The sequence below is a fragment of the Sinocyclocheilus grahami genome, unplaced genomic scaffold, assembly GCF_001515645.1.
Source record: "Sinocyclocheilus grahami isolate Dianchi unplaced genomic scaffold, SAMN03320097.WGS_v1.1 scaffold1245.1, whole genome shotgun sequence".
In the NCBI taxonomy this organism is placed as follows: domain Eukaryota; kingdom Metazoa; phylum Chordata; class Actinopteri; order Cypriniformes; family Cyprinidae; genus Sinocyclocheilus; species Sinocyclocheilus grahami.
Window position 1 is genome coordinate 68,498 of NW_015506424.1, and position 13,414 is coordinate 81,911.

General features: G+C 38.0%; 1 protein-coding gene across 1 annotated transcript in view; it reads right to left on the reverse strand.

Moving 5' to 3' along the window:
- kntc1 (kinetochore associated 1) overlaps window positions 1-13,414 on the reverse strand; it is an 80,054-nt gene that overhangs the window by 53,242 nt on the left and 13,398 nt on the right. Inside the window, 9 exon segments of the mRNA XM_016254415.1 lie at window positions 585-641; window positions 1,362-1,505; window positions 2,076-2,187; window positions 2,299-2,465; window positions 3,588-3,710; window positions 3,801-3,876; window positions 6,488-6,553; window positions 6,694-6,737; window positions 8,600-8,704. Coding sequence (XP_016109901.1) covers window positions 585-641; window positions 1,362-1,505; window positions 2,076-2,187; window positions 2,299-2,465; window positions 3,588-3,710; window positions 3,801-3,876; window positions 6,488-6,553; window positions 6,694-6,737; window positions 8,600-8,704 — 894 coding nt within the window.

The following is a 13,414-nucleotide window of genomic DNA, read 5'->3' on the forward strand; positions in this document are numbered from 1 at the left end:
ATTCGGTGGGCGGGGCTAAACAGGCAGTGATGTAGAATCGGTGGGCGGGGCTAAAGTGGCAGTGATGTAGAAGCAGGCACTGATCTTCTGCGGAGGCGGGGTTTAAACACTATGATGTCATAAAGTGGCACATTCCTCAACTTGCCGTTTTGGCAGATTGGCTTCAATAAAAGCTGTTTTTAGACTAACGAGAAAGTGTTGAGTTCTGAAACTTACAGGATGATTTTATAGTACAGTGACCTCTTACATGTCAAAAGATCAAGGGAATTTTGGTTTCTCAGTTCATGACCCCTTTAAAGCTCTACGTTGTTGGTTCAGAACGACTGTATTACATGAGTATGGTCACCTGATCATGTCTAGGATGCATCAGGACATTCATACACTTTCTAAAGTGAGATTTGGCCACACAATGACTGAGCGATGTCTGTCACAAAGGCAAACCTCACTGTAGACACAGAAAGTGTCACAAATGGCTGGCTTATTTTCTAGCCTGTGTTTAGAAAATAAGAAAAATTAATTCTGAAAAGTATTAACCTTGCATTTAAAAACACTTTTTTGAAAAACTGCTCATAAGAGTTCACTACCTTTTCTGTTAACTCCAGATTCCTCACACGTTGCTCCAACCACCTGGCGAGGATTTTCTGCATATATTTAAAATGTAAAAGTGTTAATATGTAGCACTATTGACTAGTTTCTTTTAAAAGCAGTGCTACATCCTTCCATGCGGGGCATAAACGAAAAACTTTATTTAAAAAAAAAGAAAAAAAAAAGAGAAATTACAACAGAATTTAACATTACAGTAAGAACATAAGAACTATTTGCTTTTGAAATGATTTGTTTGCATTTCATTAGCTTATTTATAGCACAAAACCACTTTCTTATCCACCTTACAAACTAATAATTTTTTCTAGGCCTGTCAAAATTAACTTATCATTATTAATTAACTTATTATTACTTAACTTGTTAAATTTATATAAATTGCTATATTTTTTAAAGCCTATTACATGTTAAAAAGAATGGCTTTCAGTTATACTGTAATGTTGAATGGTTATGATTAATGGCTAAAACTGAGAGAAAAATGCATTTAATAGAGACATCATTAGCATTATTAGTATCAATTCTTCATTAAAACGATGCCATTAAACATTAAAACATACCATCTTTATTCATTTGGATGCAATGTGAAATTGTGACAATAAATATATTATAATAATATGCGATTAATCATGATTACTTACAGAAACAAATAGTGATTAACTAGTTGCTGTTTTTTTTTTTAATTGACTGATGCACTATTTTTCCCAATAACTGGTGTTTAATCAAAGTGTCACAGTCCTAAAGCACGGTGTTTGAAGTCATACCCGTCCGCTGGGCAGCGCTCTCCACACAAACGGGACCAGAACCCCCTTAAACCACAGCCGCAGGTCCTGAGAGGAGACGTCAGAAGAGATGGAGCCCAGCAGAGCATGCAGGCAGCTCTCATCAAACTCCCTGCAAAACTCTCCCTGGAGAACATACAGTTCAGAGAAATAAATAAAGCATTATAACATTTCATCTCAAATTATTTATCATTTAACCTAAATGTGTAATGTTCCAGCTATTAGACCAGTTACAGTGAAATATTACAGTGACGGCAGTGCTTTATACTGTACAGTACCAGCCAGCATTAACTTTGAATGTTTAGACTACAGTTAAAGAGCTGTGCATTATGCCATAATAACAATAATAATAATAAATGAAATGATATAAGGTGGCTTTATTGTTAATAGGAAGATTATGAGTGATATAGGCTAGGCCTAGTTCTAACACATTTTGGTCACATTAATGTCACAATGAAAGGTTTGAAACTTTCATTTAATAATTTGGTGATACTTTACGGACACATCCACTCCCACTCCCACGACATACTGAACATTATAACGAGCTAGAATTAAGACATTTTTGTATTGTTTCAAGCCATTAAATCATGGAATGGCTTCGAACCGTTTCATTTCAGTCTATATATAAAGCTGCTGTCATACAGACGACTCTTTCTACAGCGCTTTGAAGCTCACAGAGAGAGCCGACTCCTTTACCTCGTGTCGAAGCCACAAGTACTGTGCTCCACTAAGATTGCCCTCTTTCAGAAGAGCAAGGATGTCTCGGAGATAATCCACACTGTTCAAGAACTCAATCCATGCTATGCCCCTGTTAATGACATGAAGTGATTAATGCGAGTAAAGTGTGAAGAGGTGAGGTGGAGCAAATCCATGTCCTAGACCGTAATAACTGAGAAACAGACTGGTCTGCTGAACGTACTCAAAGCGGTCAGGTCCACAGACGCTAGCGAAGGTGGCGAGCTTGGCCAGGGCTGTCTGGATCTGGCAGCAGGGGAAGCGGTTCGAGGTGTAACTCAGCATGTCTTCAGCGATGCTCAGAGAAGGCCAAGAAGCAGTCAGACAGTACTGCACCACAAACTGCTCGTCCTGCGGGACACACGGGAGACTGCATGTTAAACACACACACACACACACCCACACCCACACCCACAAAAACACACAAATACACACACACCCACCCACCCACACCCACAAACACAAAAACACACACACACAAAAACACACACACCCACCCACCCACCCACACACACCCACAAACACAAAAACACACAAATACACACACACCCACACACACCCCCATCACACAGTGTAGAGTTCAGCTGTGATTACAGCCCCAGAGAGAGGAGTGTTGCTTACACACTCTATTCTGCAGAGCTGCTGCTTTACCATGAAAACGTGGATCTTTATATACATATATATATAAAAGAATGAAAGACCATTTAGGACAAAACAGAGGTTAGTTATATAGCCATCTTATTTGACTTTAGTCCATAGGCTTCCAGTCTTTTATGAACACCAGACTCAAGGACTTTTATCAGTATTTTGTTTGTCACTCTTGACCAAAGGGAAGGGACATTTGTATTAAATTAATCATAAGCCATCATAATTAACAGTAAACGACTGCACTGATCATCATTTTATTTGGAACGTAATGAAGAGAGATCTGAATATGAGAGCTCAAAGGAGCAACAACGGTTTGAACCTGACAAACAAAGTGCAATCTGATTAAATTGCGTGTTGTTCACCAAACCTCAACCGTTTCAATAATTTGGTCATTACAGTAATGGTCTTCTAAATGAGGCGAGATCGACACCTTCGTGGTGTTCGGGTCACTGTATTATTATTTTACACCGCTTACTCAACGTTTAGCTTATGCTTCATTCATACATTTTCCCCCTTTTACCAGCTATTACATTTCTAAGCACTATCTCACTATAGCTAAAATTGTTTCCTAAGCTTGTACACTTTGCAGATCATATTTAACAAAATAAAGTGAACTAATTTATTTGCACAGACACAGAAATTACTTTCTGAACAATGGTGACGCTTCACGCTCCTGTTCTGTATCGCCCAGCGCACATGTTTAGTCTCCATCATTTCTTAATATGATTATAGAAAGTATATTTACTATACATACAGAGATGAACGCTTACTTGTGTTTACAGGCTCAGATTGTTATTATTAATATGCTGTGAAGCGGATGATTACCATGATCTTCATCAGGTTGGTCTTGGCCTCTTCGATGAGCTCGGGCCACTGCAGGGTTTGAGCACTGCCTGATGCGGAGATCAGCTTCTCCAGCACAACATTCAGCTTAACCTTATACACCAGCTGCCACACACACAAACTAACCTCGTCAGCTCACCATCAACACTCTGTTAGAAACTAGATGTTTGCATGCCAACTTTACCAGGGTCTTACTTCAACATCAAGTCCAAAGGCTTTGGCGAATTTCTCCGCTTCTTCAAACTTGTGCTTATACAGGAGTTTGTTCAGTCTGGAGGGAGAAGAGCAATAGTGTAACAATGGGCTCTGAAGTATTTATTTCACTTAAGTATTTAACTCTCTGGTTTGCATTTTGGATGTTTTACTTCATCAGAATGGCATGAAACTTTTGCTGTACTGCTTTGTGAACACAGAAAAATCACAAACATGTTTGAAAAGGTTAAACGGTCATGAAAAAAAGATCAGCAATAAAAGGGTTAAACTCATCAACCCTACAAAACAATCACACACACAAACTGGTGCGACTAACACAGAGAAATAAACTCAGTCATTCAGCCGTAAGCAGGGTTTCTGCAGGTTTTTTAAGCTAAAAAATGTAAGACTTTTTAAGACCTGCACAAATAAAATTAATACCATATAAGCGCGGTAGGGCAATGTCTATAGCACCATATTAAACTGTAAAATTACTGTTTTATAAAATGATAAACTTTACATTTCAGCCTTTAAACCATTTTTAAGAAAATGGATGAGTGATCATTATTATTAACTTAAACAATTATCAATAAATTATTATATCAATTAAATAACAAATTAGGGGTGTGCGATATTGACAAAAAAATGATACCTCGATACATTTCTGGGGTTTTATCGATAACGATAATTAGACAATATTTTGCTGAGTGTGTTATTGTGCTGATATCTTATCTCTAATTGTGCTGACAGCTGACTCCTGAATTCTTTGATATTCTTCATATTCTGTGTGGTCAGTTCACAGCAGTGATAGAAATTTATCTTTTCCTATAAGCTTTATGGACATTTTTATCTTTAAGCCATTTTTTCTAAAAGTGTGCACCATCTTTTGAGTCAAATTCTTGCATTTAGGCTGTTAGCAAGCAAATGAAATCAGTATCAACTAAATGCATCTTTGCAGCGCAGAGGACACACAGAAGCTGCGTCTGAAGAGGCGTCTAGATGTGTTTACACACGGTTTAATGCAGCTCAGAGGGACATTAAATACTTTAACCTGCAGCTACAAATGCATAAATAATGTTTTGATATTTTAAACATAAAACATTGAAAACTGATGTTTGAGATTATTTAAAAAATGAAAAGGTACCTTAAATGTGAAATTAAAACCACCAGCAGGTGGCAGCAAGTCACTGTTAAGTGAGTCATTGCGATTGAACCGAATCATTTAAACACTTGATTCATTCAGGAACGAAACACCGTCCTTTTGCTCAGAGACACAGAACAGCTCAGTGGCTGTGTTTGGAATGATTTTTGTTGGAGAAAGAGAGCAAAAACAGGAAATATGGCGTCTAAAACGTAAGTCTCTTAATATTAACTACTTGTTTATTGAACTGTTGTATAAAATCAATATCACATCATGCTGACTTTGAGAGAAAAAAACGGCAATCTTCGTGTGATATTAACTATATGAAACGATATAAATATATACATTTTCTGCCCCATATCTTGAATTATGTGATAATTCTAAATGCATTTTAATAGACTGATTCATGCAGTGAAAGAAGGCACTCTAAACGCGCATGCACACTAGTCTAACCTGCTAGACTTCATCACCTAATGTAAGCGCGCACTCTGTAGGTGTTGTTTGCTTTTTGCGATATACTCGATAATATCAAATCGCACATCGTTAAAACAACAATTACGATATTATCGCAGACCATACATATAGCACACCCGAATGTTTAGATTTTTATAATGCATTGTCTTCTTATCGATCCACCAGTTTACATTTACAGCTCTGTGTGTTTGCAGGGTAAAACATGGGTGGATTTTCGCATTGGTCTGAACTCTACGGTTTAATTGGGAATGCTCATTCATTCGCTGCCAGCAGGAGGAGCGTTTGGTAGAAATATCACTGTTTCCCGGTAACTGCTGAACACAGAGCAGCAGCACCGACTCTGAACCTGCAGCGCTCGTGTTTATTCAATTAAATCATAGCCTTTTGAAGTTTATTCATCACATTCAGCCATATCGCCATTCTGGTCTTTCTGTCCCCAAACTTAAGACCTCTTGAAATCATAATTAAGACTTTCTTGTGCAATTTAAGACTTTTTAAGACCTTAAATTTGATACAACTAAATGTAAGACCCTGGTAAGCAAATACTCTACTAACAGGCTCATGACCAGATGGCTCTAGCTCGGATCGAGAATTATCACTCGATAAATAGCTCATTCAGGTTGAGTGCTGTATGTATTTATAAACAGGCTATACATGCATCTAGTGGCTAAACCATCGTATTTCAGATTATTTTCCTTATTTCTTTCCACCAGGTGGCACTAACCTGTATGCAATCACTAATGCACTTATTTACATTTTATATAGAAATATTCATATTTTAATTAGAATATTTAGTAACATATACAGCAAATACAGTACATTCATTTTACGAAAAAATGAAATGACTATACGATTATGGTCCCAGGTGTGTTTTGCGTGTGAACAGTGAGACGACTAAATGAACAAGACCAGAGGATCAGAACATCATCATTATAATGAAGCAAAACCACCCAAACGAGCATTCAAATCAAGCAGAGCATTCCTTCAGCTGCATCTCCAACAAATAACTTGATGAAATCAAAATCAAAACTTAATCAGAATTATAATCAATATTACGTATGTTTCATGAGCACACCTGTTCTCTGGCAGCGCCTCTGTGAAGCATCGGATCACAACAGTAGACACGGGATCTTCAGGGCTGCTAGAACACATACAAATGAGCTATCATGCTTTTGGCTCCAAAAATGTGAACAATATACTGCAACATATTAACACCACAATATAAAAGCAAATCATTGGTCTTAATATTTATAGATGGTCATGATCGTGTCTGTTAGCCACCTCTTTGTGTTCGCCAAAACTCCCTCCAGCAAATAGAAAGGGTCCTGAGGAAGAGAGATGGATTTATGAGTTTATGCAGGGCATCGGGGCGGCTCATAACTCTATATGAGGTGGACAATATACCAGCAGAAATTCATCAAGCAGAATAACTATTCAAGCACAGTTTCTTTTAGAGGTCGACCAATATATTACTTCCAACAAGTTAATCAGCATCAATAACCAATTTTTGGAAATACTGGTTATTAACAAAAACCCACATCTATAATTAACCATTTTTTTCTGGCTCCCATAGGCTTTCCAGCACCAGCCGCGAAGGAGTGCCTCTAGAGACTAAACAACAAGCCTGCGCACAAACACACCTGACTGACGAGATCATGCTGCGGGGCAAACAGGAATCAGGCGGTGAATGAAAAGGATACAGACAGACTGCAGACTTGCCACTACGCAGCAAAATATGAAACCCTTTTATTGGTGCACTTCATTACAACAAATAGCAAAATGATCCCATAATTAGGCCTGTCACGATAACTTTTTGTTGTGCGATATATTTCCCCAGAAATAATTGATAAACAATATTGTCATTTTAAGACCATTTTATGCCACTGAATATATAATCATAATATAACAGCATAATAATGCAAGAAGGCCTATACACATTCAAATGTGTGCGCGAGTGCGTGCGTGTTAGAGTGCGTGTATGTGTGAGTGCATGCGTGCGTGTGCGCGTGAGTGTGTGAGTGCGTGTGAGTGCATGCGTGAGTACGTGCGTGCGTGCGTGCCTGTGTGTGAGTGCGTGTATGTGTGAGTGCCTGCCTGCATGCGTGTGCGCGCGTACGTGTGTGAGTGCGCACGTGTGTGAGTGCGTGTATGTGTGAGTGTGTGCGAGTGCGTGTATGTGTGAGTGTGTGCATGTCAGTGCGTGTGTGAGCGAGTGTGTGCGTGCGTGCGTGCGAGTGTGCACGCGTTTTTGTGACAAATGAGGACATAAATGTGTATAATGACAAAGGTATAACATAGGTATCACAAGGAGAAGGTGACTTTTCAGGACATTACCCCATGTCCCCACTTTTCAAAACACTTATAAATCACACAGAATGGAGTGTATTGAAAATCTGAAATAGCAGAAAGTCTCCTGTGAGGGGTAGGTTTAGGGGTAGGGTTGGTGTAGGGCAATAGAATATACGCTCTGTACAGTATAAAAACCATTACCCCTATGGAGAGTCCCCACTTTTCACAAAAACAAACCTGTGTGTGTGAGTGAGTGTGTGTGTGCAGCTCATGAGAACAAGACAATTCAACAGAAGGATGTGCACAGATAAACAATTCAGACTCACATTCACAACTTTGCTAAATATGATCTCTTATGGAACTAAGGGTGTAACGGCACACGTGTAACTACTGTACATGCAGAACCTAATATTAAACTCAGATACAGGACGGGTCAGTGTCATTTATACTGATATACCTTGCTGCGAATATACCATCATTTATTAAATGCAAAAATATATTTATTACAAATGTTATCGTCATGTGAGATTAATTACAAAAGATCTGTGATCGAATAAAGGCATTTAAACAGCACCATAAGTAATCCAAGCTGTGTTCAGTAAACCACGGTTCAAAGAAAAATAAGTTATTAATGTTTTTTTTTTAATTCTCTTCTGCTTTACTGAAAACATAGCAAACATAGTCACCTGTGTGCCATCACACCCCTCGCAGGGACACTGAAGCCTGAGCAAAGAAACGCTGCATTACGGTAACAAGCTACACTCGATTCATCATTTTAACCAGTATATCACCCACCCCTACAAGCCACGACAAACAACAGAGCATTAGAATCAAATATTACATGTCTGCATTATACCATGTATATCTCCATACTGTTATGATCCATTGTTTTATTTACCATACTGACTCCCTTCTGGATCAACCAAGACTCAGAAGAAACTTCCAGCGAGTAGAAAACCTCCATCGAAGGCAGCGACTGAACCACGAGCTTCCTAGCACGACCCTTAACACGGATGACAAAATGTGAAGATTAAAACCAGAAAACTGTATTTTTAGTGATTGTGACATCACTGTTTACACAAATGCAATCAAAACCATTCAACCCCACAGAGACTGTAATAAATTATTGGAACAGTTTAGTGGCATACTAAAGGTGATAGTCAATATATAACTTAATATTTTTTAATTACAGGGCTTATTTTTTTGTAATACACCGGTATTATACACAATTATTTAACCCCTATACACTGTTGCTGTTTATGAGTCACTTGTTTGTACAGTAGGACACAAAATTGTTAAAACACAAGTAAGCCTTTAGAAACTCTAACACAAAACTTAACTTGCTTGAGCGGTTACACAAACATAAATTTAGCCCATGATTGTGCTTTAGCTGGTTGCAAATATGGCCAAGTCAAAAGAGCGCTCACAAAAACTATAGGGAATACACTCTTAAATTAGACAGTCTATGGCTAAAGGTAAAGATTAAAGTGTCTTGCAGCAGAAAACCCACAGAAGCTTCGGAGCACTTACTGGAGGATATTCAGAATAAAAGATTCGGCTTTTGGGGGTCAAATACTTCTGTACACGAGTGTTTAGAGCCAATTAGATTTTTTTTCATCAACTTTACATTCTCAGAATTACTCAAATGTGTATTAATAAACTTTCTATATTAGTTTACTGATGCCTTTGTTGAACTGTTTTCATAAAGTTTTGTTCTCGGCAGCGAAAGGTCTTGCAGGTCAAAGGGGCTGAATAATTTTGATTGCATCTGAACAATATATAGATATACAGCAGGCAGTCAAAGCCTAATAACAGCACATGAAGGGTCCGGGAAAGCCACGGCAGTAAACATGTGAAACTAACCACCACTAGAGGGAGACTTTGCATCATTTACTTTTCATTTGTAGATGGTGTCAAAAATATGAAATAAGTTACCGCTAAAATTGATATACCCATAAAACAAAGACATAAAAATCCAGCTATTTGTCATGTTACACTGAAATATTTCAAGTGTGCTTGCTCTTTACTGTACAGTACTTCCCCATATTTTAGATTACACATTAAACATCTGTGCATTATGCCATAAAATAAAATGTTAGAAACGGTGGAAGTTGTAGTCTAGTTTCCAAAAACATGGATTTACTCTACATCATTTATTTCAGTAGTGACCACATACTTTAATTTGCCACCAATACAAACACTGCATTTAAACGGCTCACACACATCCCCTGCAGGACTCGAGGATAAGGACTGAGCGATGGCTCGGGTCCAGCGTGAAAGAGATCAGTGACCGCTGCTCACCAGCATTTATCACGTGTTTTTAAGCTTTGCTTGTTTAAAAATTCAAGCGATTTTAAAGCATTCAAGCAAGACGTGAAAGACAGCTCCATTCAGTATCGCGCTGAGCTCTGTGTGAACAGAATGTAATGACGTTTGTGTGGAAATACTATGAAGTGTGTAAACGGCGTTCACAGAGAGCAGAGACACTGAAGACGAGCGCAGAGAGGAGAAAACACTGTACAGACAGAGCAAGATCACTGCTCACGGTGAGCGAGATGCTGGGAGAGAATCCTAAACACTGAATCAGGGTTTCTGAGGGGAACTGACGGTCTTCAGAACAGATTAGATGGTGTTTCTCTGCATCTGGGCTCTGTATAATGAAGATTACAGCAGTGTTTATTAGCGCAGCGCTGCTTTGTTTACAGCAGTAACCACAGAAAGCCGTCTGCTGCTGTCTCTCCTGAAGCATCATTTCATGTGTGTCTTTGCTCTATATATTCAGTTGTGCTACTGATTATAATTGGCTCTTATTTACGGACTGTTCGCTCGTCTTTACTAACAAATATAAAGTTCAAGCATTATTAGTTTTTGCCGTGGTGTGAAATTAGAATCGAGAATTTTAAGATTAAATTGATATCTAAAATGTTGATGTCATATAAGCTTATTTATTATAATAAAAGATGCCATGGGTCAAAAACAATGATAACAGCAACTATTTTATTTTATGTTTTTGTGGCAGTGCAAGTATAAATCTGCAGCACTGGCCCGACCGGACCAGCAGAAACATCCTTGGCGTCGAGCCCTGCGTTGCTTTCTGTCCTTTTAGTTGACATCTATTCTTGTGCCAGAGGCTTGAATATGACACATTCATACTCTTGATAAATATGATCAAAGGCTGGCAAAATAAGTCTGCATAGTTTATCCATTTGATCTTTCATTCAAAACGCTTTTTAAAACATGTAACCTTTAATTGAAGTAAAAAAAAAGTGTGTGTGGGGGGGGGGGCATATATATATATATATATATATATGGCCACAATTATTGGTACCCCTAGAAATTATTCGGAGTAAAACATCTCTAAAGTATATTCCCATTCATATTTACAATTTTTAGCACAACAGGGTGACTACGAACATGACATTATCCAGCAGTGACTTCCCGTTTCATACTTTGAGTGGCCAAAGACTCTCCAAGCTGGAAAATTGCAGAAAAGTCAAAAAATAAATAAATAAAATCAAACAGCAGCTACATCACCACACATTGTTTGGAAGGGTTTCAAAAAAAGAATCAAGAAAAGAAAATGAAATGAAACTCCAGCATATTCATTTGTTAGACACAACTGGAACTAATATATATATATATCACACACACACAAATATAGCTCATTACATACCTTGTTTTCTTCAACTACCAAGGACATGATTTTCATGCTGTTTTCATCTTGCCTGTTTAACACAAAATAAATGAATCCATCAATGTGTGAATTAATAACGAAAAATAAGCACCCTGTCTTTGTATGTCAAAATGAGACACTTGCTGTGTAATAGTTGAGGAGTTCCCGTCTGATATCAGCAGGAAATCTTCAACGTGTTGATCCGGCCAGCAACAAAGCATGACAAATGAGTGAAAGTCCAGCAAGCTGAGCATGCCCTGGAAAGAAGATGATGTTCACATTAGTGGTCATTTACTACACCGTTTGTTTGGATAATGTGAACGCTGTTTTCTGAACTTGAGAGCACTCCCATGAACCACACCGAGTCTGCGGCTCAGTTCTTGCCAACTCTGGTCCAGTTCCTTTCTGATGTGAATGCAGTCATACTCAAAGAAGTAAACCGCTTTTGATGATGTATGAACTGCTCAAACTGTGTATTCTCTCATTTTCCTGACAAGCGTGACTTGACGCCGCAAGCAGAGGATTTATATGTAATTTCTGCTCGATTCAGCAAAAATTTACTCCTGTTGAACCTTTGCATTACATTTGTGAGAGAGAGATGCATACGCAGCTCCGAGCTGGTGATTTGGAAACAAAACCCAAATGATCAAAATCCAGAGTACAGCACTGAGGCGAGCAAGTAACGCATCCATCTACAACCGCTGGCAACAACAATGGAATCACACACTGGTTCTGCGAAACATACCTCAAACTAATCAAATTAAAGGAAAGTTGTTTTCCATATCAAGTAGAGGAAGAACTTATGGAATCAGCTTGTAATTTGCATTTCTGAAACAAACACGGCTCAACAACAAAAAAAAAGCTAGTCAGCAGTTAAGAGAGTGCTTAACGAGCATTTGGACTTGGTTAATTGAGGAAACTTGACCCCAACAAAGATTATAAAACTACATGGCGTTCTCTAACTGACATAGAAAACAATTTTCCATTAATTAAAAGAGTTTAATCTCATTTGTTTGAGGTGTGTTTCACTTAACCAGAGTGCTGAATTATTAAACAAAAATAGTTTTGTCATATCTGTGATTCGTTTATTTGTTATGAAGTAGAACATCATCTAAGTGTGGCGACTCCATTTTTGCCAGCGGTTGTATATCTCCTTCTCCTGCATATAGTTTAAAGGGGGGGGGGGGGTGCGTAAAAAGCAGGTCAGGCACACGCTGGTCAAGCGAGAGATTTCAGTTTTTTTTTTAAATCGATAGATAAATTAATGAACTAAGTTAACCCTAACTATAATGTGTGGGTCATCTATTGTTCAATTTCTTTTGCTGTTGTTTAGTATTTTTTGTCGTGGTATCGGTTCAGAATAAGTATTGAGATATTTTATTCAGGCATCGTACTGAAGCCGTAGTTTTGGTATTGTGACACTACCAGGGATAAGAACTTGTGTGGCAGCAACGATCAATTATGAAAACAAGGATCTTTCACGTAGGGGGGACCTTGAGATCAGATTAGATGGGATTAAAACAATATTTCTATCTTATGAAAATAATAATAATAAATACAATTATAATATTCAAATTGTTTGGCTTCCTAAAAAATACCAGTGTGAATGAAATGTGGACTGAGACCAGGTTTGAGTCCACTTTAATCTAGGTCTGCTCCGATTGGTAATTAAAAGGCTGTTGGACTCATAAAAGTGTGCAAAAAAATTGCATTTAACTTTTAGAATTTTCTTCCATGTGATCATGCTCCCAATACCCCGAGAAGAGCTGAACTTATTGTTCAAGTCTGAGAAGTTCACAAATTATTATGCACACTTTTAAGGTTAGAAAAATGGTCCATCATCGTGTGCATCAACAGCAGTTTTCTCTTACCTCATTGTTTAGAACATACATCAAATTATCCACAACTTGAATCTTCTTCACCTCTGAATAGAGAAACAGAACATTTTACACTTTAACATACACACACCATATTTAGTAATAATAAAATGTAAACATAGCAAGAACACATTTCGTACCTGACACTAAAGCAGAGTCGAGG